Source organism: Amphibalanus amphitrite, unplaced genomic scaffold, assembly GCF_019059575.1.
Source record: "Amphibalanus amphitrite isolate SeventyFive unplaced genomic scaffold, NRLGWU_Aamphi_draft 000064F_arrow, whole genome shotgun sequence".
Classification (NCBI taxonomy): domain Eukaryota; kingdom Metazoa; phylum Arthropoda; class Thecostraca; order Balanomorpha; family Balanidae; genus Amphibalanus; species Amphibalanus amphitrite.
The window spans coordinates 320,691-348,677 of NW_024881560.1; the positions used below are offsets into that span (position 1 = coordinate 320,691).

The 27,987-nt window shown below is 51.9% G+C and overlaps 1 protein-coding gene and 1 long non-coding RNA gene across 5 annotated transcripts; both read right to left on the minus strand.

The window, feature by feature from the left end:
- Positions 1-411: 411 nt before the first annotated feature.
- LOC122378729 (H(+)/Cl(-) exchange transporter 7-like) lies at positions 412-22,261 on the minus strand. 4 transcript variants are annotated; one of them, XM_043360172.1, is made up of 20 exons: positions 22,077-22,261; positions 16,593-16,703; positions 15,613-15,765; positions 14,767-14,881; positions 14,379-14,462; positions 13,779-13,885; positions 13,257-13,400; positions 13,014-13,105; positions 12,766-12,851; positions 12,319-12,450; positions 11,750-11,915; positions 7,165-7,303; positions 6,355-6,445; positions 5,938-6,107; positions 5,429-5,608; positions 5,087-5,176; positions 4,553-4,669; positions 4,023-4,262; positions 3,601-3,765; positions 412-2,656 (listed from the first exon to the last, which is right to left on the minus strand). In XM_043360172.1, exons 2-20 carry the CDS (start codon positions 16,683-16,685, stop codon positions 2,351-2,353), a joined length of 2,670 nt encoding a protein of 889 aa, XP_043216107.1. In that variant the 5' UTR covers positions 16,686-16,703; positions 22,077-22,261; the 3' UTR covers positions 412-2,350. The 4 variants fall into 4 exon arrangements, with proteins under 4 accessions (XP_043216107.1, XP_043216108.1, XP_043216106.1 ...); XM_043360173.1 differs by having other exon boundaries at positions 15,613-15,762; positions 22,077-22,236; XM_043360171.1 differs by having other exon boundaries at positions 4,023-4,265; positions 15,613-15,762; positions 22,077-22,236.
- Positions 22,262-22,835: 574 nt separating this feature from the next.
- LOC122378730 lies at positions 22,836-25,697 on the minus strand. The gene is made up of 3 exons (XR_006256071.1): positions 25,409-25,697; positions 24,434-24,708; positions 22,836-24,033 (listed from the first exon to the last, which is right to left on the minus strand). It is a non-coding gene; the product is annotated as an uncharacterized LOC122378730 (long non-coding RNA).
- Between the last annotated feature and the right edge of the window lie 2,290 nt (positions 25,698-27,987).

Sequence of the window (27,987 nt, forward strand, 5' to 3'; positions counted from 1 at the left end):
GCAAATTACAGTGGCCCGGCGGCGGCCAGCGGGAGATGCAGCTCGACATGAAACATCGCCTGACCGGGCCGATCCTGGGCGACCTGACGGGCCGGGGGCGCCGGCAGTGATGACCAGGTTAGTGTCGACACATTGAACCAGCCACTATGGCCGCCACTTCAGCCCCGAACACTGCTCGCGAACAGCTGGTTCTACGACCAGTACAACGACCCCGTTTCCGTGGACATGTGAACAATTCGCGATGCGGACGACTATTATTTTGTTGAAGGGGGGGGGAGGGGAGATAAGTTTTCGGTATCTGCTGGTGACAAGAAAGGAAATAAAAATACGTATCATTCAATTATTTGCTCCTTACGTCATATGGTACACGCAAGCGCCATCAGCAAGTTCAACTCCCTAGAGACACACAAATCAGTGCGAACATGGGTTTATTACATGGAAAGACATGCATCGTCCTGTATCGGGTACAAAATACAGTCCTGAAACTAGCACCAACAAATCAGATGCCCTTAAAATACAGCTCAGTTGCGACCAAATGGCTAACACGCCTGGTAGCGACCAAACGTCTTTAAAAGTACACATCTCATAGCAATTCAGCAAGTGGAGGAGTCAGCATAAGGATGAAAATCATAAATGAGTGAGCCGAAAAAGTAAAGTAGGTAACAAAGGATAAGAGCAATGCGACGGAAGAGCTGCAGAAGTATTATGAAAAAGTCAGCTGTTTTGTATCTTTTACATATTGAGCGACAATAAGCGATGTAAAATAAAACGGAGAAGCTTTTCGTGTACGTGAGGTCGAAGCTAGGAATCAAACAAAGCAGGTATGACGGAAAGGCCTGCAATGTTGTTGTAGTTGTCATGGTAACGATTGAGTGACGGGAGGATAGAGAGGAGCGAGGGAACGGGCAAATTACGGGGACAGTCCGATAAAATTGGTCCCACAGGACACGCTAAAACTAGCAATGGACTATACGCATATCGCAAGCGGCATATGTCTGGGATAAATATGATAAATATGGCGAACAATTACCGGATACATGCGCACAAAATGATACAGATCAATGTTACAATGCTAAATGTATGTGTCTACATAAGATATCAATGAACATGCATTTTGATGAGCAAATCTAGTCTTTTGTGTAGATATTAGTAGGAACAGCGATAAAAATAAATCTGCGTCCAACCAGTCTGCACTGATGACTTTACATTGGACCCTGGATTGAGCTGTGAACAATGGCAACTGAGATTTGTAATACTGGGCATAGCTACACTAAAACACGAGGTACAAGCTCGCGCCGTTAGAGAGACAAATATACTTGTATCATGAACACGCTGGTGTGTAGCTCAGTAGGTCACGCTGCAATCTAAAGGAAATCTACTGCCTGTCAAATATGTGGCATTGGAAAAAGCGTGGATAAGACCCAACACTTATACATACCCGATATGTCCTACATCCCTGGCCCGAGGACCGGCCAAAGGAGATACAAGTGCCAGTCTCAGCAGGCCCCAGTAGCAGCGATGGTGACCGGAGTTTCCAGACAAGTCATGATGGATTCAATACGCGGCACGACGCGGTCTGAACCTCCGTAAAGCTCTGGCCGGGGAAGTTTCGATAGGAACTTACAGCGCATTACATCGGCTAAGCAAACCGTACGCACGCTCATCGCTAACTACAGTCGAGCTTTATCCTACACGTCTGCTGTCGCCCTGGCCAGTCGCTGCACCCGCTTCGACCACTAGACCAGCACATTACCGAAGAGTCCGATAGCAGACGGCGGCTCGGAAAGACGGCGGACGCTGGCCCGCTTTGGTAACAGCCTGGTAAGGCACGGTGAACCACGACTGAGATGACAGTCATTCACCTCATCATGTGCCCAGTCACTCTGTGCGCTACGGCCGCACTCGGCACACCGTCATCGGAGGCAGGACAGGCGTCATCGCACCACCATGGACAGACACGTCATTCGGTCACAGCAGAGCCTTGGATGAAAAGCAAGCCCTACCAGCAGGGCAGAGCTGGACGCTACACTCTCTTCTGGTCTCGCTCATCCAACCATCTGCACCGTTCACATCTCTGGGCCTCTTTGACACACACACACACACAACCCTCCCTTCTCTCGGCATGTCAGCCTCTCGTCATTCCCTCGTGTCTCGGATATCTTCTCCACACACATCTACCTCAGCTGCTCTCGGCCACTAGACTCAGAAGTGCCCTCTCAGCCGCGTACCGACCTTTTCGCTCGTCCTCTCATCCAGTGGTCACACTAGTCTTCTCTCTGTCTCGCGGCAGTCTGGTCAGCCACATACCCTCTCTCGGCCCCGCGGTGGTGGTCTGCTACGGTCTCCGGTCTCAGACCACTATTGGCTCTCTCTCGGCACCGTCCCCGTCCCCGGCGGCCGCTGGTGACCGCCGATGGAAGGTGGGCTCCTGGGGCGGCGCGGGGCCCGCCTCACCCTCCCTCTCCCTCCTCAGCTCGGCGCGGGCCTCCAGGCGGCGCGCCAGGGTGTGCCGGCAGACGCCCCGCAGCGGCAGCCGGGCGGCCACGGACGGCGGCGGCGGCGGCCGCCACACGGGCACACGGTGCACGCTGCGCCGCCAGATAGGGCCGCCGGCGCGGTACCGGGCCAGGTCCTTACGGGTCACAATACCGATCACCTGGGAGGGGGAGGGCGAGAGGGGAGAGTCATCACCTGAACGGACTCATGGGGAGGGTCGCGGTACCGCTCCAGGCAAAGTCCTTATGGATTACGATACTAATCACCTGTGAGAGGGGAGGGAGGCTCATCACCTGAACAGGCACATGGAAGGGTCCGGGGGTACCGGGCCAGGTCCTTGCGGGTCACGATACCGATCACCTGGGAGAGGGGAGAGAGGGTCATCACCTGAACAGGGAGGGTCGGGGGTACCGGGACAGGTCCTTACGGGTCACGATACCGATCACCTGGGAGAGGGGAGAGAGGGTCATCACTTGAACAGGCACATGAGGAGAATCGCGGTACCGGGCTAGGTTCTTCCGGGTCACAAAACCGATCACCTGCCCGGGGGAGGGGAGCCATCACCTGAACAGGGATAGTCGGGACAGGCCTAACTACAACGGCGACCTACTTCGTCGCAATTGTAGGCAGAAAAAAACATCCCAATCCACAACACTGGGGTCTGAGCCGTTCACTTGAGCTAACAAATGAACGGGATGCTTTAATTGAAAAGAATCACTCGAAGCTAACTTTTGCCACTGCAACACTTGTAAAGTTTTAACATCAAACACTGTCGGGCAGCAGGAATTGCTCAGGGTGCGAATGCCCATCCGGGCCCATTCTGCAGTGGGGACCGGCAGGTGCATCGTAAAGTTGTCTGAACGAACATTTCAGAGTCCATTCAGAGCCCCCTTAAAAGTTAATGCACTGCATCACCTCGATATAATCACGGATCAAAAAGCCTGCCATCCTGTTGAGCAGTGGTTCGGACGAAAATCGTGTGAGGTTGAAGGTTTGATAACGTCCTGATATGTTTGAATCATCTAGTCGTAGTGCCAAATGCCCGGTTGCTGTGGTAAATACCTGATCAGAGTGACAGGTCAACTGGTTGTAGTGGTAAATCACCTGGTTGTAGTGGTTGACGACTGGAACGTGCCGCAGCAGCAGCGCCCTGAAGACGGCGTAGACGCGCGGCAGGTTGGCCGACTCCATGATGACCATGCAGCCGGGGTTCATGTAGGGCAGCAGGCTCATCCTCATGTGCCGCTCGCCCTCCGACAGGTGCACCTCCTGGGCACAGAGGGGGTCGTCAGTGGAGCATCGATCGCACTAACTGACGTCCAGTGAAACGGACAATCAGCAACTAGAGATGATTAAACTCGGCCTGAGTAAAGGACCTTGTGTGACGGGTAGCTGGCCTGGCGGGTAGTCGTGAGTTTGTGAGCCTGGTCCGTACCACGGGCTCTGCATTCTCACTTTGTATGACAGGTGGTGCCGTGGCTAGTCGTCGTCGTGAGCCGAACCCGTGCCCTGTTCTACACTCTCACCTTGTGTGACGGGTAGCGCGGATAGTCGTCGTTGTAGAGCACCGTCTTGCCGTCGTACACCTTGTACTTGAGCAGCTCGACGAGCTGGGAGCGCAGCAGGAGGCCGCGGTAGCGCCCGTAGTGCGGCAGCGGGCCGCGGCCGGCCGTCTCCGCCGCCCGGGCCGGCGAGACCCGCGCCTCGTCGTCCGAACAGTCCGACTGGCACGGCTCCACCGGGGGACGGGTGGCCGCTGACGGCTTCTGCTGGGAGGACGGAGAGAAGGGTTAGGAAAGCGCAGCCGCCGACTTAATCTGCCAGGAGGGAGGCTGGGGGAAGGTGGGCATCAGTAATGAACACGCATGACGCACTGGCTTCTGCTGGTGGATGGATCAGCTGTAATGAATAGATATACAGCACGCCCAAATCTATCAACACTTCACATCAAGACTGCCACACCAACCACCAGTCCGTTGTGCGTTAACATCGCCAAACCCACCCAACACACTGACTCCATCCCGAACTCCGATCCACCCCTCCTCTGCTGACTCACGCCCGGTTTCGGCGGATCCACCACCGGGAAGCCGTTGTGGGTGCAGCTGTCGAGCAGGTCGTACACGTCACCGGCAGTCATCTGCGGGTGCACCACGCGCACCGGCGCAGACATCACCTGGAAACGGATCACATAAGGCGTCATGTGACACCTTATAGGGCAGGCATGATGCAGTGGAGTAGTGGAGATGTGGTGGGGAGGTGGGCGGGAGCTAACGCTACCAGCCCGCAGCTGCAGTGTCATCACACAACAGTGAGAGTGGAACAGTACTCAACAATAATCAGTAACAGGCACCGTGGTAAGTGGCCGTAGATAATATTCCGTTTTTATTGTAATGCAACTGTTAAATAGCATTAAGCAAAAAAAAAAAAAACGTTTATTTGAAGGACATTTTACCGATGTTATCAATTAAATTACTGTAGCACAGGTATTTACCCGACTTCAAAGCTTTCTAACTACATACTCGTATAGCCCCAGATCAAACACAGCTCAAACTGTCATACCCAGTACGGCAGAGCTCCCTCTGCGCCTTACCTTTGTGATGGAGACGTGTTCACTTTGCGGCGGCGGTCGCCAGCTGAGCAGAGGAATGCCGTCCAGCTCTATGTGTGCGTCATACAAACTCTGTAAAAACATCAAACCGCACAAGGGCCCATCAGAGGGGGCGTAGCCATCTAGAAAACATGTGGCACGTAGGTGCAGTAGATACGGGCGCTAAACTGATAACCAAGCACACGGTGCCAGCCGGGTGGTAAGCATTACGGATAGTAATTGACAGCGGGTCAAACAACAGGAGACAGCTCAACAAACACGACTGCCAGCATTGCACACCGTTACGACACTGCGATCCAGTGTCCCGCCGGTCGCGCTGCCTACCTCGTTGAAGCAGTCAGCCACGTATTTGGAGATGATGAAGACGAACATGAGCAGCGGCCCGAAGCTGATGACGCCAGCCGCCTCGACGATGATAAAGGTGAGAGAGATGGCCATTCGGACCACGCCGCCGAGCATGGCTGCCGCGCCGAACAGCGCGAACTTGCCCGGGTCCACCCAGTCCTGGGGGAGGGGGAACACGGATGTCACACAGACATGGCAGCGGCGCCGAACAGCGCGAACTTGCCCGGGTCCAGCTAGTCCTAACGAGAAACACAGGGGTCAGACAGCGCTAACTTGCCCGCGTCCACACCTGATCCTGGCGGCCGTCAGAATTAGGTGAAAAGTGAAGAACAGACGCGGCCGCCTTTACAAAGGTCAAATGGCGCAAGCGCAGACGGACGGTTCGCCACATCACCTGTTCAGGCAGGCATGCTATGGCACCTGTCCTCCAGCACTTCTAGCCTTCGCGGAGACATACAGCTATGGACGTTTCACCATATCATCCTCACCTGTTCAGGCAGGTACGCGATGAGCAGGACGGCGAAGAAGCGTCCGAAGGCGGCGCCGGTGACCAGCGAGGGGATGAACACACCGCTGGGCACGGGCAGCGCGTACGTCCACAACGTCATCACGTAGTAGTAGACGGCCAGCATGCCGACCGGCACCAGCGGGAACGTCCCTGAGGCCAAAATAACGGGAAGGGAGAGGGAATCAGTGCCCGGAAAGAGACAGTAGTATCCGTGGGGCATTCTGTAACTTAGCATGGCAACGCCCCCGCTGAAGTCTACCCATCTTAAAAGAAACTGTATGAAAGAGATTACCACCGTAAGCCAGTTTTCCGTTTAATGGGCGTAAGGTTGGAGGCCACAGTTGCCAGTTGACACCAGTATTGGGTGACGACGATGTCGCCCCGGGCGCCATCTCACCAGACTCAGCGTGTAGCAGGGAGCGAAGACCGGCCTCTGGGGTTTGGAGCAGCATGTCCGTCATAGCCAGCACGTCGGGAGTCATCTTGCACTGGGGGGTCAGAAAAGGGAAAGGTTATCTCACATTACGGTCTTTATCTTTAGCTGAAGGTCAGTAGAGACGAAGAGTTACCTTACACGGGGGGGGGGTGAATAAAGACGGAGAGGTCATCTTACACGTCTGAACTCTGAATCATTAAATACGCGGGATCATCTCGCACTCGCGTCACAGACGCATGGGCAATTTTCACCGACGGCACTGGTAGCTGGGCTATGTACTGCCAGTATGGACATACGGGGACCTATTACACAGAGGTGGAGACAGAAGCTAATGTCAGGACCCGAGGCGGGGACCCGGCGGTCAAAGCAGTCAGCAGCCCCCCAGCCCACAGCCCGGCTGGTTCGGCAGAGCCCGGCAGTAAATCTCGGCCCTCGGTCCGGCGGGCTCCGGTTGTCATGCGGACGCTATCTCGGCGGCTCACGGACGGGCCGTTTGTTGTGTTTGACGGCGACATGTGGAATCGGTGCAGAGCAGACAGCAGCTCCGCCGACCCATCACATGGGCTCAGTCAGAGGCAGGCGGCGGGGCTGAACCGTGAATCGTTTGACGGACGGACAAGGCCCGGCAGTAAAGGAACAAGAGAAATAATAATGGCTGAGTATTAACAATCTATGATCTTATCTTGCGTATGAGGGTGTTACTGCTCACCCTGCGTATGTTATAGGTGTTTATGCTACTGCCGTACATACAGTACGGGTTGTTTTTCTCACCCTGCGTATGTAGGTGTTGATGCTGCTGCCGTACATGTTGGCGTCCCCCGACACCATGATGATATGTAGCGCCATCAGCACCATAGCTGCCGAAACAAGCAGCACCTCGGAGCAGCGCAGCGGCCAGGACGTCAGGTACCTAAGGACAGAGAACACGGGCGGGCAGTGTATCACAGAACGGCCACGAGAGACTTCGGAGCAGCGCAGCGGTCACGAGGTCAGGTAGGTACACTCGGGGGCAGATTGATGTTCCACCACTCCCTACCCATCGGGCTCCCATGGCTCAGCACTGGCTGCTGCTAGTGGCAGCACTGGCAGCACTGGCACTGGCAGACAGTGCTGAGCAGTGCTGAGGGCAAGCAACACTGGCAGCAGCCAGTGCTGAGCCATGGGAGCCCGATGGGTAGGGAGTGGTGGAACATCAATCTGCCCCCGAGTGTACCTGAGGTTGTCCGAATAACGCAGCGTTACACAACGTCCACGAGAGACGCGGAACACTTCCTGACGTCGTGCCCCGCGACGGCCCGCGTCCGACACGACGTTTTTGGGAGAGAGGACCTGACGCTGCGGGAGGTCTTCGCTGACCCGTGCCGGGTTATCGAGTTCCTGTGGCACCCGACAGAGCCCGGCCCCCCCGTACGCCCTCTCAACGCCGGACATCACGCTGCACCACTCGTCGCTCACAAACCGGGTGGAGTGGGAGACCCTAACAGCACTACCGTCGGACCACTTCCCGATACTGGTCAAAGTGCGGGTGGGTAAACGGAAGAAAGAGGAGAAGCGAAAGACCAAGCCGTCCTTCAAGAAAGCGGACTGGGCCCTGTTCGAGAAGATCATTGAAGAAAAACTGGCGGCCTCCCCAGAGTGGGACGAACACACACCCCTAAAGGCTGCAACCTACCAGTTCAATGACTTAGTCATCACTGCGGCGGCCAGGGCTATCCCCTGTGGCGCCAGGCGTGACCCTGTGCCGTGGTGGACCGAGGAGGTGGACGAGGCCGTCAGGAGACGGGACGAGCTCCGAGCCCAGGCCAAGGCAGATCCGGCGGCCGGCGCGGCCTGGAGAGAAGCGGCCAAGGAGGCGAGCCTCACCATCACCAAGGCGCGGCAGGAGTCCTGGCGGACGTTTGCGTCCGGGCTGTCGCTCCGCTCCGATGTGGGCCAGGTGTGGTCCACCATCCGAGCCATAGACGGCCGCTCCGCCACTACGAGGAGGGATGACGCCACACTCCGGGTGGGGAACCGCCGGACCTCTAAGGACAGCGAGAAGGCGGACGCTTTCATGCGCGTGTACAGCGCCGTCAGCCACCTACCGCCACGAGTCCGGGAGGACCGGCGAGTGACCCACGAATTGACGGACTTCCTCCGCACGCCCTGCACCCAGTGCGGCCACAGTAGACGGGGATGCTGCTCCCCGTTCTCCGAGGCGGAAATGACGGAGGAACTGAGCCGGCTCCCGCGAGGAAGGCCGCCGGACTGGACCGCATCGCTAACGAGATGCTGGTCCGTCTGGGGACAAGAGGTCGTGCCAGGCTCCTACAACTCCTCAACTTCTCCTGGATGAGGGGCGAGCTACCCTCCATCTGGACCAAGGCAGAAATCGTCCCGATCCTGAAAAAAGGCAAACCACCCGACCAGGTCAAGTCCTACCGCCCCATCAGTCTGCTGAGCTCGACGTCGAAGCTGCTGGAACGCCTCATCAACCGCCGCCTGATGTACTTGCTGGAACACCGCCAACTCCTGAACCCCAACCAGGCCGGTTTCCGGAAACACAGGTCGACGGAGGATCAGATTCTGAGGCTGGTACAGGCGACGGCGGATGGCCTTGAAGAAAGGAAGCGGACCCTGCTGGTGACGGTGGACTTCTCCACAGCCTATGACAAGGCATGGCGCACGGGCCTCCTCTGGAAGATGTCCCGCCTCGGGCTCCCCCGCTGCTACGTAGCATGGTTCCGGGCCTTCCTCCGGGACCGTCAAGCATGCGTGAGAATAAACAACACAAGGAGCAAGTTCCGGGTTCTCCGCGACGGCACCCCCCAGGGCGCGGTGACATCCCCGGCGCTGTTCAACCTATTCATCAACGACATCACCGACGACTTCCCACCGGGCGTGTCGGCGTCGCTGTACGCCGACGACCTGGCCATCTGGTGCAGCGACCGTGACGTCTCTGCCGCCGAGACCAAGGTGCAGCGTGCCCTGGACAGCCTGGAGGAGTGGGCCCGACGCTGGAAAATGGTGGTCAGCCTGGAGAAGACTACCTCCACTATCTTCACGCTTGACCCAGCTGAGGCGCGGCGAGAAGCGGCGCTCCAGTTCCAGGGCCAACCAGTGAAGTTCTCCCCCACCACGACGTTCCTGGGCATCACCCTCGATAGGAGCCTCACCTTCACGGGACATGTGAAGACGATCAAGGCCAAGATGCTCCAAAGGAACAACGTCCTCCGGGCCATCAGCGGCACGACGTGGGGCTGCTCACCGTCTGATCTGCGCAGCACATACCTCGCCTTCTCTCGCGCCTGCGCCGACTACGCCGCCGGCGCTTGGATGCCCGGCCTCAGCGAGTCTGGCCTGAGGGAGCTGGAAACGGTGCAAAGACAGGCGTGCAGGACAATCACCGGATGTGTCAGATCCACACCAGTGGACGCCCTGGCCAGAGAGGCGGATCTCCTGCCTTTCTCGGCGCGGCGGAGGCAGTTGGCGGCTGTGGCGATGGAGCGCCACTCCCGGGACCTACCAGGCGACCCTGTGCAGCGGATCCTCCTCCCTGAGAACCGCCCCCGGCAACGTCTGCGCTACGACAGAGGATGGGCACGGACGGGCCAAGAGATATCCAAAGACGCCGGCCTAGACGACTTCCCACGCGAACCGTTCCTGGTGGTTGCCAGCACCCCTCCCTGGGAGTCACCGCCACCTCCAACGGTCCTCTTCCACACCGGACTTGTGAGGCCGCTACCGCAAAACGCCCCCGCCGAACAGCGACGGACTGCCGCCGAGGAGACGCTAGCCGGACTGCCGAACCCGGACGTCCAGGCTTTCACGGACGGCTCGGCCACAGCCGGCACAGAACGAGGCGGAGCAGGGGCAGTCGTCTATAGGAGCGGCAGGGAAGTGAAGAGGATCCGAGCGCCAGCGGGGCGCTTCACGTCGAGCTACACAGCGGAGCTTCTCGCTCTACGAGAGACACTCAAATACATCGAGTCCATCCTCACCGATCAAGACCCTGCACTCAATATCCAGCTGTGCACCGACTCCCTATCATCCCTCATGCGTCTGAGGGAAGGCCCGGCCAACCAGACTGAACGGGTCGCTGACCAAGTCTGGCTATCCCTCCGGCGACTAGGACGACGCCACCGCGTGGACCTTCAGTGGGTTCCCGGTCACGCGGGAGTCGCCGGCAACGAGATCGCCGATGCCGTGGCCAGGGAGGCCGCTGAGCTGCCGCAGGACGGGACGCCCATCACCTTCGCGGCGGCCAAGAGCCTGCTGAAGCGCCACGTGAGCAGAGAGTGGGTGGAGAGCACGCGCCACTCCCGACCGGCTCCCGCGACCCGCCCGCACCTAAGCCACGACTACCACGATGTCGTTGGCCCGGGCAGGGTCAGGCTGGCAGACAGGCTCGGCCTGTCTAGGAGAGAGGGCACCGCTCTGGCGCGCCTCCGGACCGGCCACTCTCCTGCCCTGCAAGCTTACCGTCACCTCATCGGGGCGGAGGAGGACGATGGGTGCCCGACCTGCGACGGCGGAGTCAGGGAGGACGCGGAACACTTCCTGACGTCGTGCCCCGCGACGGCCCGCGTCCGTCACGACGTTTTCGGGAGAGAGGACCCGACGCTGCGGGAGGTCTTCGCTGACCCATGCCGGGTTATCGAGTTCCTGCGGCGCCTGGGCCGACTATAGAGCGCCCACGGCGCTGGACACTCTGGCGGGGTGCCGGGTTCTCCGGCCCTACCCGGCGTCTGAGTCCGCCGGAACCCGCCCGGGGGCCTGCTGCCCTTCCTGCGCGGACGTCGCAGGTGTCGCCCCCGAGGGGGGCTGGGGCCCTCACGGGCCCCCCATGTGGGCCCACCGGGCCCGACGGCCGGAACGACAACAACAACAACAACAACAAGTTCCTGTGGCGCCTGGGCCGACTATAGAGCGCCCACGGCGCTAGACACTCTGGCGGGGTGCTGGTTTTTCCGGCCCTACCCGGCGTCTGAGCCCGCCGGAACCCGTCTGGAGGCCTGCTGCCCTCCCTGCGCGCACGTCGCAAGTGTCGCCCCCGAGGGGGGCTGGGGCCCTCCCGGGACGGCCGGAACGCCAACAACAACAACAAGAGACATACCTCTGAGCAGCGCAGCGACCAGGTCAGGTATCTGAGGTCGGCGGACAGAGGTAGCACACAGGACGGCCACGAGACTGAACCAATGACAAAGTCAGGACAGACAGACGGCACTGCACCAAAATAGCTGGTAACGGAAACCACCCAGCCGTCTTGTTCGTTGTTTAATCTATTCCCATGCCCCATCTGTATGTCCCTGTCCTGGTCCCTTTGGTCGTATCCCCCGTCTATCTATCCCTATTCCCTATCCTTCTCTTTTCTCACCTGCGTCTCATCAGGCTGATCCGCACGTTGAGCGCCACGAAGAGCGCGCCGAGCAGGCCGAGGAAGGCGGCCAGCAGCCCGTACGCCAGGCCCTCGTAGCCCAGAGAGCTGATACGCGCCTGGCCGAACGAGCCGAAATCCAGCAGGCCCGTGAACAGCAGGTGACCTGGCGGACGGGTGGCGGTGTGATAGATCAGATAGGCAGGTCAGGTCAGATCGAGGGAACTGGAACCGCGGGGAATTGTCAAAACGAGGGTGACTAAAATTTGACTGGCTCTAAGTCGTGTTTCAGTGCAAATAATTTTACTGTTAGGCCCGCAATAACCCCTAATCTGTCCGAGACACAGACGAGCGAATGGCACCAATAATAATTATAATTCACCAGACCCCGTTACAAAAGCATGAATTGTCCATCGGTTACAAAAGTTGAAAAACAAACGATACCTTGATAAGACGTTACTCTGTGAGTGTCTGCAATCCCCATGATCCTGCGCCTCATTTCACACCGATCAGCAGTATGCGCATCTCCAACCCCTCTCCCTGTAATGCTCTGCCCCACCCCACGGTACCTGGCTGGCCGTAGATGTAGGTTAGGGCCTCTTTGAGCACCATGAAGGCCAGGAAGGATGTGAACAGGAACCGCCAGAGCAGGTCCTGGTGCAGAGAGCTGGCGCCCTCCTCGATCGCGAACATGACGCCGCCTGGCGGGCACACGGGGAACTGTGGGTGAGCCGGCGGCGGCTGCCGAGCTGTGCGATGTGCTTCACGATTGAAATTGCGATGGGTACTGCGTTCAACTAACAGATAGTGACAGCTAACACAAACTAGCAAACTGTCTCACCGAGGACAAAATACGCCATAGTTCCCTCCCAGTTCCCACCGATCACAGGAAACCGGTTTATGTTGGAAAACTGATGATATTTCACATTGCAGGCGTGGCAGGGGAATGTCCAGGACAGTCCTACCCTCCAAACAGCCCAGCACTCCAGACAAGTCCTCGGCTCTCTGGAGCTCACCTCCCGGGGAGCCGAATGCTGCGCACACTCCCGCCGCGGTGCCGCACGCCACAAAGTCACGCTTCTCGTGGTCCTCTCGGAAATTCCTGACGGGACACGGGCGGAGCGGGTCGGGTCAGCGGAATGGGAGAGGCAGAAGACGCAGAAGACACAGAAAGACGGTAAGATATAGTAACCACTGGAAGCCAGCTCCGAACACGACGACCTTCATTTGGTAGACGAAGTATGTATCGTCGGTCAGCACTTACTTGAAGAACGGCGAGGTGAATTTGAGCGAGGACGATTTTCCCTGAGAGAAGCCGGCAGCGATGACGGCGCCCGAGTGGATCATAGGCCCTTCCTGCGGACGGTGGATCACAAATTAGCGAACGAAATGCGCAGGGATTGAGCCGGATTCATGTGTGATACAAAATACAATATTAACACCTCGTACAGCATACGCAAGCAGCCCCTATGTGACATTGACTTGGCAAAACTCTCCCCAGTCGCACCTTTCCGACCGGCAGGCCGGCCATCACGGAGGCGTAGACGCCGATCAGTTTGGCCACGAGCGTGCGCAGCCGGACACAGCGCGGGATCTTGACGCCGTTCAGGTAGCACTTGACCTGCGGAATCCCGCTACCGATCGACACCGGCTGGCGGCGACAGCGGCACACGGGGGCAGGTCAGAGGTGATGGGAGCAACGAGTGTCACGCATAGGCCTGATGGTACTTATATCAACGATCGACTTGATGCTGCGTCAAACAACCGAGGCGTGTTTCAGACACGTAGGGCATTATGCCCATTGATTATCACCTCATTCTGGCAGTGCTACAATGAGACGTCACTCTGGTTATAATACTTCACTCATTCAGCACTGGTCACGAAACAGGTCCATGTAAAACCTTTCCAGTTCCCACATCAATGGCACCACCAGGCACCATCCCGTCTCGTATCGATAGAAAGCATCCCCCTCCCAGCTGGGCCTTAGGCAATAGATCCTCCCTGTGCGACAGAGCACACTACTACATACCTCGATATAGACCATGAGGAAGGCGATGACGGCAAAGGCGAGGTTGAACGCCAGCCAAATGCTGAAAGGGACGGCCAGACAGCGCCAGCCAGTGCAGTCCAGCATGTCTGTGACGGACGCTGTCAAGGAAACCAAACGCTATCGGCAGTGCCCGCCAGATGACTAGTTAAGGGAAAACAGGCCACAGGCTACGGCAATAATCGCATTTACGTTTTGTCACGTACAAGGCGAATTCACACCGACCTATCGATAGTTTCTACTTTCTACTAAAGAGGCTACAATAAGCTACATCCATTTGGAATCCATGCTGCTCAGAGTGTTGGCACTTCCCAGTTCTTTCTGGCGCCATCTAGCTCAGCTGCAGCAAAATATGTGATGTCGTTAACTTACTTTTTGGTGATTAAAACCAACCAAACGTTTAGCATACTTTGGCCGAAAAAGCAGCCTCTCCCAATTCATAAAATCAGCACTACGCAGGTATGAACAGAAGTTCGCAGCCCTAGCTACACCACACAAGTCACCAACAACGGCTCCGATTCCCCAGCACCTCATTTCGTCCACACCCTCCCAGCTGACCCCAAACCAGCCATAAGAGGATACAGCTCCTGATGACTCCGAACTTGCCCTCCGCGGTGTGGTCGATCGCCAAGCTGAGCGCCACCGCACAGAAGGAGGTCAGAACACCTGGCGGAGCGGACGGTAATGTCAGACAGGGCCTTCACACGGACAGGGGCGCAACGGTAAATGAGTGTCTGGTAGACGATCACGGCAGTTAAAGGAGAGATGTGGTAGTGGCCTTCAGTATAAACGTATTTTGTTCGAAATGCCCGCAGATAACAGACCTAACGTCAAATCACAATGTAAGCTGCCTTGATAGAGCAGTGATATCAGAATGAAAGATGGCTCGGGGTAAAAGACGAGACATTCTGCGTTGACCGATTTACCTACAGGTCAACGCTCAGCCTCCCTTCCCTTCTCCCTGACGCACCGATGATGGCGCAGGCCAGCGTGCGGCTGAACCAGGTGGAGACGGTGCCGTAGGACGAGACGATCAGCTGGTGGCGGATGTTCATGTCACTGTGTACCACCTCGTAGTCCAGGCTCTGAGGGAGGGAGGGAGTGAGGGGAGCGGTCAGTGAACGACGGACCCTCCAGTGGGGAGGGAGGCGTTAACGCGCGTAGAATCTGCTGTGGACTTTGAAAGCAGTTCCCACTGCGAAATATGGGCGTTGTATGAGTTAGCCGCGAGTGGAGGGCATCGCTCGAGTGAATCATTGAATACTGATCGTCTCTCATTCGTCACACCTTACATTACAGATAGATAAAAACCTACCAAGCATAAAATCAACAGTGATCTAAGACAACAAGGGAAAATGGACGACAGCGTTTTCAAATTACGCAACAGCTTATGAGGCGGCTCCCCAGCGGACACCAGGCATTGAGTTTTGCAACACGCCAGTCAAGTACGCTCATTCCGCTGCGCATTTGGAGTAAACACATTGGAATGGCCGGACGACACTGTCTCTTTGAAACGGCCGGCAAAGTATCAACACTGTCACATCTCTGGAATGCAGAGACAACCAGCCCACCCCTGGACGTCAGAGACCAATGGCCGATAGCACAGCGAGCCAAAAACAACGCAGTATGAATGGGTTTCGACACTCAACTAACGCTCAATTCGACAACACACAGAGCGACAAAGAACGACAGTCGACACGATAAATGGCGTCATTCAGTGAATGAAACACATTCCCATACTAATGACGGTGAATGAAAACGGATTAATTGCATCGTTTGAGCATGTTAACCGCAACTTTAGCCCCGGTTGACTGACCTCATACTCGGCATTGATGTAGTGTCCGGCTTTGAGCTGCTTCTCGTGGATGATTGGGTCGGGCCGGCGCACGGAGCTGCTGCGCGGACGCCACCCCTTTCCCGCAAGCTCCTCGTCCTCCGGCTCATAGTTGACCGATACGGCCACGTCCTGCTGAGAAGATCGGGACACAGCCGTCTAGACAGTGGGCCGAACAGAATGCAACGCAAAACCAACTCATTAACGGCAGGACCTGGCAAAACAACTGGCAAAACCAAGGAATCCGCAGTTACCGGCTTACTCGGTAATTTTGTTGTTCATATTTCATCACATCGATTCTCCGACGGACACCGGAAGGTGACGAGTCATATCACGAGCAGCGTCAGCCAGTTTTCCCGTGTGGTTGCGGTGCGGCCGGGGCGCGGGGGTGGTTTGGAGTCTGGTCACCAGCGCCGACCACCGTGGCCGCTCACTGCTCTGACTGCCGATTACGACACACACGAGCACGCCCGCGATACACAAAGGGAGGGATGCTGGGACGGAGCAGCGGACAGCACACTTTCAAGTGTACCGAGTTAGACCGGATGTGCGCGTAAATTTACAGACAGAATCACAGAAGCCGACTTCGATGATAACTCGGACTAAGGGATGTTATAACAGACATGACACGATGAAGGGTCATCGATCGACCTCCAGTACAGCGGCTCGTACACACGTACACACTACACGCGAACGAACGTACACACAGTACACACCCACAGCAAACGTGACACATCCACCCAGTACTTTACGTGACTGACATCTCACAGTCTGCAGTCACGGACCAGAGACGAGCCACCACGTGACTGAAACTTCCCAGTCTGCTGTCACGAACAAGGGACACTCCGCCCTACGGAACCTAACGCTGACGTTTTCTGACACTTCTCCGGCTCATTTTCACCCCACCGATCCCCCTGTGTCCGCATCCAACGTCCACTCTGGTCCTGCGGTGGCGCCCTTACCACGAGGGCTGCCGAGGCGGCGGCGCCGGGCGGCTCATCGGCCACCACCTGCGAGGCGTCATCGAGCGGCTCGTACCGCCGCGACCGGTCCATCCTGGGTGGCGGGTAGTGCTGAAACAAACACAGATGGTCAGCCGGAGCCCCGCCGAGGCAGGTGGAGGTGGTACTTTGTGTGGTTAAAACATGGACACACTGGCAGCGAAAGATCCAAACACTGAGATATAAAAAATGAAGTATATTCTGGCTAAGCTGGGCATAAAGTCTTCCATTCACCATAGGCTTAACACACAAATGAGCAAACATTTGAGCCAGGATATCCGAGTTTGAAAACACAAAAAATTATAAAATTTTGGCATAACTATATTCAGTGTTTCATTGTGTATCTCAAAAGGCCAATCATTTGGCCTCAAAGAAGTTATAAAGTGCCCAAAATTGATGTTGAAAAAGGTGCTGTCTGAACAAAGAATCTGGTAGCATCACATGACTTGATTAGAGCAGTTTATATATAAGTTAGGATACAATTACACAAATACTGCTTTAAACAGCACTCATAATACATTTAAATATTCTAATACTTTTTGTTAGGTCCTCAAAAGATTACAAAACACAAAATTTATCATAATATTTATGCGATATGAGCATTGAGGAATGTCATGGATACATCAGATTTGTGACCATGGGGCAAATAGTTCAGAGCTTTACTCAAAACATCAGATCTATTTGATCTTGATTGCTGGTATTTTGGCTGCTGGTGTATATAATCAAAATCTATACAATCTGTCATTGTATGTACCATTTAACTATAGGGAAAATCATGGTTGTCACAACGTTCTTGTTCCCAGCTTGGCAGCACACCCTTGTGGTTTCTCTGCTAGGGTTCCTTCCTCCCTTAATTCACATATCATATGCCCATCCCCTGTGCCTGTACCTACTCTGGAAGGCAGGGAACGGACGACGGTGAAAACAGGGCGCCTGGGGCGATTTGATAAGGTTCGTGAAATTCACACGTGACGTTTAGCATCTAGAAGGCCCACGAAGGGGGAGAAGCTCCAAATGTCACGTGACTAAAATGCCCTCCGGCGCCCTGTTTTCACCGGCATCCCAGGGAACCGGGAACCCCATACAGTTGACTTGAACACTAGATGAGTGTGCCAGTTTTAAAGCTTCACAAACTTGAAGTAAAAAGAAAACTTACATTCTTTGTCTTGTCTCTAGTATTTTGGGTACCTACCAACTCATTTACCAGCTTGAACAAAAAAGCAAACTGATGTTCTTTGCATTGTCTCCACTCAGTTCTACTTGGAGTACCACCTAGCTACTGGTACTGCCTGCTCATTTGTTATTTTTTTTTCAAAATCCATAGTATTGACATATCTGTGATAGCAGTCCCAAGCTTAATCTCAGGCAGCTTTTGCCAAATTGTCAGGGAACTCAGATTTGATTTTTAACCCTCGCCGGCCGAGGGGGGGGGCGGGTGCCCCCCCCCCCCCATAGGGTTTTTTTCGCGATAGCTCCAAACACGCTGGCGATAGAGAGCTGAAACTTGGCATACCTGACCTTTGATCCAAGCCGCATCTTTTGACACCAACCGCATTTTTGGGTCAGGTCAGGTCAGGTCACTGACCTATGACGTCATAAGTGAACCTCTGCACGGTCTTCAGATGTCGCAACTTCGCAACGCCCTCACTGCCAGAGGAGATGTCACAGGGAAATGAAACTTGCAGGATCTAGTATCCATTATGAGTCTCACAACTTGTATATCTCGGATTTTTCCTAAAGGTCATATGAGGTCAGGTCATTTTCGTGACCTCACCATTATAAGTCAATGGGGAAAAACTCAAACTGCTATTCTGGCGCCGGGAGCGATCTCCAACTATCTCAAGCACACAGAATCGTGATTTGATGCACTCCTTGCAAGGTTAGATGCGTCACTTTTGCAATGTTGACCTTCCGTGACGTCATTTATGACGTCATCAAGGTCATATTAGTTTTTCGTCAATAACTCCCGGTCAAATTGAGCTAGCGAGTCGGGAAAGCCACCAATGGACTCAGGAAGACCTGCCGAATCGAATGATATGCGACATGACCTCTTTCGACCAACTTCGTGACCTGGGGGTGCTGACCTGACCTTCACCTGAGGTCAACACCCTAAGTTGACCTGACCCGAACAAAAAGTGTATCATTCGACGCGCCTGAGCAAGGCGAACACGATGCTGCCAAAATCGCGGCTCTGCGGCCGTTTTTTGCGAAGTTATTCACCAAAAACTGAACCGTACCTTGGGGCACTTGACCTGACCTCAGAGGTCACCGGTTGACCTAGGACCTTAAAATCGGGTACCAATCTCTGCGTCTCGAAACGGCGCTCGTTTTTTCCGCGACGCGCTAGCTCCACCAGGGGCGAAACGGCGAGGGGGGGGGGGTCGTACCCGCCCCCCCTCGGCCGGCGCGTATGTAGAAAACCAATAGGTCCGGCTAGGGTTAATAGAAAAAAAAACAAAATTCTAACGAATAGCGTTTTACTATTGACAACAAACCTTTACCTTCGGGTATGAAAAATCATAAAAATGAAAAAAATGCTTCACAGTTAACAAACAATTTAAGTTTTATGATCACAACAGGGCAGAGGATTGAGGAACAGACCAAGATTGAGATGCTTTACAGATTCAATAATGCTCAGCTTTAATCAATAATTCCTGACCAGACTTGTGCCGTGACCAAAAATCAAGATCCAGGATCCTCAAGGTCCCACGGCAAATTCAATTTCTAGAATCCAAGGTTTCCAAGGTCCCACGGCAAATTCAATTTCTAGAATCCAAGGTTTCCAAGGTCCCACGGCAAATTCAATTTCTAGAATCCAAGGTTTCCAAGGTCCCACGGCAAATTCAATTTCTAGAATCAAGGTTTCCAAGGTCCCACGGCAAATTCAATTTCTAGAATCAAAGGTTTCCAAGGTCCCACGGCAAATGTACATTGCAGGATCCACAGTCCCCAAGGTCCCACGACAAGAATGCATTGCAGGATCCACAGTCCCTAGGGTCCCACGACAAGCGTGAATTTCAGGATCCACAGTCCCCAAGGTCCCATGATAAGTATACACTTCAGAGTTCAGGGTCCACAGTCCTACAGGTCCCACGGCAAGAATACATCTCAGGATCCAAAGTATTCAGCGTCCCACAACAAGAACTTAAACTAACATTCTGATGAGCAGGCTTACTTCTAAATATTCTGCCAACAGATGCCCAGCAACATTGAAAGGGGCAGAACCTATGCAAACCTGTGGCGGTTTTATCATTTACCAACATACTACATAGGTAGGGGGAGCTTCAACACAAGTCAAAGTTAAAGATGAATCATGATATCAATCTCTCCTTCTTTAGCCGGACAAAGTCATAAAAATATAGGTAGGTAATAGGTACCTTGCATTTTGTATTGTCATGTTCTTTCAAATCAATCTTACCTGATCATTAGGAATGTAGGATATGATAGCACCTTACAGTTATTGAAGACAGAAATCCAAGTATTCTTTCAGGCAAGATCAAAAAACCAGAAATAAAACCTACAGGCTTCAAAAAATGGAAAATTGAATTGGATAGGTATATGCTTTCGATTTTCTGCACATTCAGTTACATAATACCTAGAGCTCTGTTCGCACCCCGTTTATTTATCAGCAGGCTGCGACCATGCTGCTAACTTCTTGGCTCCTCATTGGTCGAATTCAAGTGGTCTATTCGTTAGACCAATAAGAGGCCAAGCCGCGCCAGCAATAACCGACAGCACGCTGATATAAAAACAGCGACCGAGCAGGGCCCTGGATAAAAACTCAAATATGTTCTAAGTCTTGTTTGCGCGAGCGCTCACAGAAAAAAAAACACTGATCGATTAAGCCAATAGAATTAGAGTATCAGCGAGCGCAAACCTTACTTACTGTTCATTCACATTAGGCTCTGAACAAAATTCCATTTGACAATTTTTTCGTCAGACGGTTCTTCGTCGGCAGATTTTCGTCTGACTTTTTCTTGGACTTTTTCGTCTTGCATTTATTGGTCTGTACGAATTGATTTGGTGCATTTTTCGTCGGAGTGTTTTACTGTCCGGCATTTTTTTCGTCTGGACGAGGCGGAAAATGTCCTTACGAAAAAAATGCGCGGACTTAAAAATGCACAGGCGAAAAATGCATAGACGAAAGTCTGCGGACGAAAATCTGCAGACGAAAAATTGTCCGACGAAAACCTGCTAAACGGAAAAGTTGAACTGTCATGCTCATGGAATCATTGCTTATATTGGATGCTCATTGCGCAATGGTGATTTGATGACTTGCAAATCGAATAAGTTTGACACTTGCTTGGTCAGTGGGTCAGGGTAGCTTCCAAGTAGCTTCAAGCCCGGCATATCACAACCCAGAAAACAAGGCCCAGAAAATATGTGAGGTGAGATTAGAAAAGAACTTTCCAAACCACCACTGTCCACTGTTTGACAGTTTCATAATCCATAACATTGATAATGTAAAAAGCTACCAGGTCTCTTGTTTCAGTTCTGCCTCACAGCCATGACAATGATTTGGCTCTGTATATGTCTACACAGTCTGGTTCATTTTCTCTTCATGTATCTATATTAGCCCCTTGCAGCTGGTCGCTCAGCGGCTCAACCATAGATATTTGCTGAAGTGTTTACAGACAAAACCTAGTGCAGGGTCCTTAGTGGCCATGTGCAACATAAACCTCATGGTCCAGCTTCCAGGATTCTTGAGGTCCCTCAAGAATATGATGGTATAGATCCAGACCCTTCTCCTAAGATCCCATGACAAATAATAAAACTGGGACTGAAGGTCTGCATTCTGCAGGGTCTTGCAGCATATCAAAATTTTGAGGTCCTGACCCCCTGGGTTTCCATGGTTTCAGGGTTTCCATGGTTTCACGGCATATGAAATGTTGAGGTCCTGGGTTTCTATAAGGTCTCATGTTGATGTCACATGAAATGTTGATGTCCTGGGATTCCAAGGTCTCGCGGCATATGCAAATGTTGAGGTCCTGGGATTCCAAGGTCTTGCGACATATGCAAATGTTGAGGTCCTGAGATTCCAATGTCTCGCGGCATATACAAATGTTGAGGTCCTGGGATTCTAAGGTCTCGCGACATATGCAAATGTTAAGGTCCTGGGATTCCAAGGTCTCGCGGCACATGGATGTTTTAAGGTCCTGGGTTTCCAAGGTCTCACGACAAAAATGACAATGCAAGGTCCAGGATCCATCAAGGTCCCAGACCTTGGACTCTGCGAACCCTGGATCTCGGACCTTTTTGGGACCTTGGCACAAGTCTGTTCCTGACAACATTATTATGCATGAAAAAAAGAGCATTTGGAGTTTAATGTTTAAATAAGCTGACACAAAGGTCATTACCAAAAAAGAAAGGTATCTAAACACAGGCGGAAACTCAAACTCCTCAAACTGAGGCAAAACTGCAACGCTCTTGACTTTTGTCACATACCAACTTTGCACTGTCACACCCAGCAAACTACTGATCTTCTGCAGTTAAAAAGCTAAAAGCTCTAAAAATATTGTTATATTTTCAGTATCACCTGAAGAATTCAATTACGGCCTTGAGTTTAAATTAAAAAAAAAAAACGAAATACAGCAGCGCTCGCGCCTCGCTCCACTCTTTCACAGTTCTCTATATACCGTGTCTTTCACCAGGGAGACACCGGTTGGTCACGTGACTCGGAAACAAAAATCAGCTGATAGAGTGGCGGAATCGCCGTTATCAGACACGAATAATTCCGGACGATAGAACGGCAGTATAGGAGTCTTCTTCACAACAGGCAAACATTGCCATGTTTATCATTCAATGATCAAGAAACGTTCATAAATTATATATTTCTTCGACGATTACCGCCGCAACCAGCGCGCACATATCGTTAGCAGCACATAAAGCTTGCGTTGATGATCTAGGCATTCTATCTTGCGTCAGCCTTCTACTTACGCTTTTATAATTACGACAACGACACCATACGGCCTATCGACAATATGCAACTCCGTGGAGCGTCCGGCCGCACTCTGCAGAGTGTGCCGAGATCGGTGGCGGACCATCCGCGGCCGTCCACCTGCGCTGCCCCGTGCCCGGTGCCCGACCGCTGGATGGGCGACGCCGACGCCTAGCTCGTCTGGATACCATCCACTCAACGGTTACACAGATGCAAAAAGACGACTGGGCGGTGGCTGCCAGCTGCGCACACAACTAAGCTACCTGGCTACGCCCTCTCGGGGAGGGGAGGGAGGAGCAACAACCGTTAACAGTCTGAACTCTGATGAGCCAATGGAGTCTGTGAGCCGCGCCAATCAGCGCTGTTCCGCGCGTAGACGGGAGCTCTGTTTTCGCTGGTCCGTCAGTCACCAGCATCGTTCCGTGCTCTCGCTCATAGCTATTCGGCCGTGTTTTCGTGTGTAGGTCAGCAAAAACAGTGAGAGAGATTCTCGGATCGCGCCAGTCGGTCGCAAGGGTATCTATTGTCTATGTACTTTCCAGTATTGCAAACGTTATTGTTAGGAGCCGAGGGTAATCAGCAGTCGACGCATTTGTTCTGTTATAATAAAATTGAAAATAAAGCGAGGTATATTCACTTAAATTCACATATCACCTTTAATTTTTTGGCACGGACTACTTGCCCCTGCTACAGCACACAGCCGATCTCTATGTTTCTGTTCCAGAGCTGCAGTGGACACGGCAAAAATACACTTCCGTTCTGAAAACTTAATCCAAAAGTACACAGATTTCACGACGAACTACCACTTTCATACCATTTTCTTGCTCACAGGTGCTCAGCAATAAGCGCGCGACTGATTGCAGCTAGTGCACTCACGATTACTAGTTCGCGCTCGCCAAACCTGTCATTTACATCCACCACCAATACCATCAACATCTGTCCAATTAAGTACCTATTACCATATCGAGCCAGAATGAGACCACGACATATTATCGTCCTATTACATAGCACAAATTCAGGGGTGGGGAGGGGGGAAATCCGTAAAGATACCAAACTCCAATCACCGCCAACATCGTTTTGGGACGGGGAGTCGAAGCCGGGGCTCGTATCGACGTATCCTTCACATATCTGGGCGTCTCACTCCTTTCGACACTTAATCAACCCTGGCACACCATCCACCGGGCCAGGTCGGCTCCGACCATCTTGAGTTCCATACTGAGATCTGATAACTGACCGTCATTTGTTCCTATCAGTCAGCGCGCACTATGCCTTAGCACAGCAAGTGCACTATGCGGCCTTCTTTAGATACCGCCTCGGAGCAGGGCGCTGGTCCTGGGTGCCTGGCGCCTTTGTTCGTGTACGGCTAGCAGCATTTTCGGGGTCCGATGGTTTCCGCAGTGGCGGCGCTGGTCACCGTGGAGCCGTCGGACGACACCGTCAGATGAAGCGCCCGCAAATGGTGACCTGTGACACAGCGAGTCGCGACACGTCAGGTCTCACGACGACCGTCCCGTTTCGGTCGCGACGGCCGTTATATAAACAGTCACGGCGGCCGTCACATACCAGGCACAGTGACCGTTACACACGAGCCAATGCGATCGTCAATTAGCAGTCACGGCGACGTCACAGGTTGCTACGGTCGTCAAATTTCCGCCACGGCGACGACAACTCATAGCTCATATCGTTTCCTGTCGCACACTTCGCCGTAATTGCAATACACTAGCCTGTTTATACGTTTATCACTCAAAAGTCGTAGCCCGAGTTTGAGACCCATCATACGTCACGATCCCTGCAACGGCACCTGCATTAGCAGGCATCCCGTCCCGGCAACACACAAAGTTCTCTCCACTCTCCAGCCACTCACCTAGGGACTTGGGGGGGGGGGGGGGGCGAAGTAATCTTGGGGGTGACATAGCCAGGACGTGTAGTCGAGCTGCCGTCGGCGGGCGTGCCACGAATGGCCGGCGGACCTCCGTCGGCTGGCGGGCCACCATCAGCCGGAGGGCCGTAGTCGGCCGACGGGCCGGTGTCGGTCGACGAGCCACCGTCAGCCGGCGGGCCGGTGTCGGCCGGCGGGCGGGCCACTGTTGGCCTTTGAGCCGGCGTCCGTCGGTTGGCCTCCGTCCGCTGGCGGGCAGTCTGCATAACAACAAATAAGTAGTTGAATTAGTTACTCTAGTGTTCACTGTTCAAGTTCATTGGTTACTCTTCATCAAAATTGTGTTTCTTTATAATCTTTAATGTAAAAAACTGAAGTTTCACCATTACTCTGGACACTGTGCTGAAATTTCAGCGCAATCCGCCTGTTACACCCGACATGTTGATGGTAACCTGGTTTATATGTGATATGTACCTACGACATTATATTTGCTCAATTAATTTTTCTCATCTGCACTGCTGAAAGTGTTTCACTGAAGACGTTGGTAACGATAAGGCAGACGTAGCACAAGCTTCTTCTTTCTTCTTCTTCGTGGATTAGGGCGCGTAGCCAATAACAGGTTCAAGGTTGTAGGTTAATACGCATTCCCGCCCAAATGGCAGCTCGTGCTATGTTCGCCCAACCGATACCAAGACGTCTTCCCTATGAGACAAAACATTTATAATCATTAATGAAGAATATACTTAATATGGTTTACAATTTACATAGCCTTGCTTAATACATTTTTTCATGGTCCTTTTGATCAGGTTGTAGGTAATACGCATTCCCGCCCAAATGGCAGCTCGTGCTATGTTCGCTTAACCGATACCAAGACGTCTTCCCTGTGAGACAAAACATTTATCCAGTGTATATAAATAACATTTATAATCATTAATGAAGAATATACTTAATATGGCTTACAATTTACATAGCCTTGCTTGATACATTTTTTCATGGTTCTTTTTGTCTCAGACCTCACTGCTCTAGAGGCCAACTTGAGTCATTCCCAGCTATTTGAATATCACAGATAAGAAGCTAAAACACAAAATCACCCAACCGGTCACTGATAATCTCCCACGATGAAAAAACAGGTTTTAAAATTACCTATCCGTTTCCCATCAACATAAACCAATATCAACAAAAACCAAGTCAGAAAACATGTTGAAACTAAAAAGTGTTCTCTGTCAGCAAATAAAACGTCGCTTAGCCAATCGAATACAACGTCGTGCGTCTGCTAGCGACAAACGTAAGTATTAGCAGCATTTACAGTACGCAACTTGTGGCTGTAAATCATGGCCCGCAGGGTTCAACACCGAATTCTGCGAGTTCCCGATTTATATTGGTCTTAAAAGTTATCTAATCAGATAGAGAATTTAATTTGCTTAAATATCGTGACTTCAATAGATGCCGACTCGGTCTTGTTTTTTAGTAATATTCTATTGAATGTTACTGTGAGACCTTTAGCAGGAAGGACGCTAATACATTCCAGACCAGAAAAATGTAGCTTGCAACATCAAAACTGCAATAAAACATGCATATCTGGAAAGCAAATTGAATTATAATTTCAAAGAAGTCCTTTTGCACGCCAACCTCCGACAGCTTTACCAAATATTGTTGTTTTTGTTCAGGACTGTTCAGTTTCTAAAAAAACTAAGTTTCATATTCGGAAGCCAATAGCCAAATTTCCCGATTTAGATGAGCTTTGATATTTTGATATGTTATAATGTGAGTATTTTTTATTATTTTAGTGATTCATTTAGATGCCGACTCGGTCTTGTTTTCAACAAATATTACATTTAGTGGGACAGGGTGACCAAGGACACCAATGGCGGTTGTGTCTTCAACATCAACTAAATACAGTTTCAAATGTTTAAAAGCCAACAAAACACACATAATCTGAAAGATATTTCAATTTTGATATTTGTTGACCATATTTTAAACCCCACATCACTGAAATTACTCGACAATTCAGGGTGGAGCATTGGCAGGTCCGGAAGGCTGAACAGCTCAGAACCATAATAATTTCGAAATTCAATGAAAGAGTGTCGGCCTTTGATATTACTTTTTATCATTCAATTTTAATTTTTGATTGTGAAAAATTAATTTCGTCCATGAACAATCTTTGCATTTTAAGATATATAATTTTTGAAATGGCGGAGATAGCCAACAATTTATTTTCGTTAATGCTTCACAGGTTCATACATGACGTGCTCTGTGATCATAAATCAAAAATATATATACAAACTATAAAACTTATTGAAATCTGTTGCTTAGTTCTCTTTTTTAAACTTAAAAGGTCAGCTGAAAATAGTGGTCAAAATACCTTAGTGTTAACCCTGTTTACATAGCATTTAGACATTTCCCTAGCTGGCCTAGAGATATCACAAAATTGGCCAGTGACCTTTTGCAACTACACAAGTGACTGTATTCAATGCTACGAGGAGCACTTTTTCGGAATTCAGGCATGATACATCAATAAATTGCAATAAATAGGATATTTTCGGCTCGAAAAAAGGGTACTATTTCATGCGTACAAAGACTACTTGCAAGCACCATATCTGCTGCCATATCTCCCTGCACCCCTTCGTAAACACTTTGCCATATTAGCTAAATCAAGCTATATAAATCACAATACATGCAGATATTCCTTACAAAAAGAAAATATAAAGCGATATATAATATAAACAAAAGTAAGATATAAAAGACTGTAAAGAAAAACATCTTAGAAAACAAGTATTTGGCCCACCACTAATATCGAGTACTGCTGTCTCTCGGCAGACAGCTCTGCACTCTGATTGGTGGAAATCAAGGCTAACTAGTGCTGGGCAACGAAGTTATGACCAAGTACAGCATGCTTAGGAACGATGATGACGTAGTTGGGGGTGGTAGATTTAGCGTGAAGACCCACCAACAGATTATTTCCTGTCTTATTACTATTGGCAAAAATAGCGAAGTTGGGTTTATCAACAACAGCATTAAGGGTTCTTTTCTGAAAATATAAAAGGATTCATCAGACTTTTCTAAAAACATCAAAATATGACTTCTAAGTGGATCACCTGAACCGCCACAAAATAGCTTGAACGCCGTGGCTCCCTAATGACGTCATTTTCTGATAAGCAAATCAGCGCCGAGCAAGGCTTACTCTGATTGGTCAGAGAAATATCGGGAGTTTTATGTTGAGGGGACCGGAGTGCGCCTTTGGTTAGGAATTTTTCACGGCGGTGGTAAAATCCTCTGGCATATGCTCTGGCTTGTCTAGCAGTGCCATCTATAATAGAAGTCTTCAACTAGCAGTTTGGCACTTATGATCGCCTAGATGACGCTACCAATCGGTTTAGGTATTTGTTTGACTTGATGAATGAGCGCAACGTGATTAAATAGGTAATTACTGACTCTCGAATCTGCTTAGAAAGTCATTTAGAGCGTATGTGATACTTGCTACCAAATATCTTACGCACTCAGTTTCTGCTTGGTGTTTCCATGCCTTTTGAATCGATCAA

Excerpts from the sequence above, each read along its gene's own strand:
- LOC122378729 (XM_043360170.1), bottom strand. The coding sequence starts at position 16,685 with ATGGACCGGTCGCGGCGGTACGAGCCGCTCGATGACGCCTCGCAGGTG. Across the intron at positions 7,304-11,749 it reads ATCAGCCTGATGAGACGCAG|GTACCTGACGTCCTGGCCGC; the intron begins GTGAGAAAAGAG and ends CTCTGTCCTTAG. Across the intron at positions 2,657-3,600 it reads TCGTCAACCACTACAACCAG|GTGATCGGTATTGTGACCCG; the intron begins GTGATTTACCAC and ends TCCCCCTCCCAG.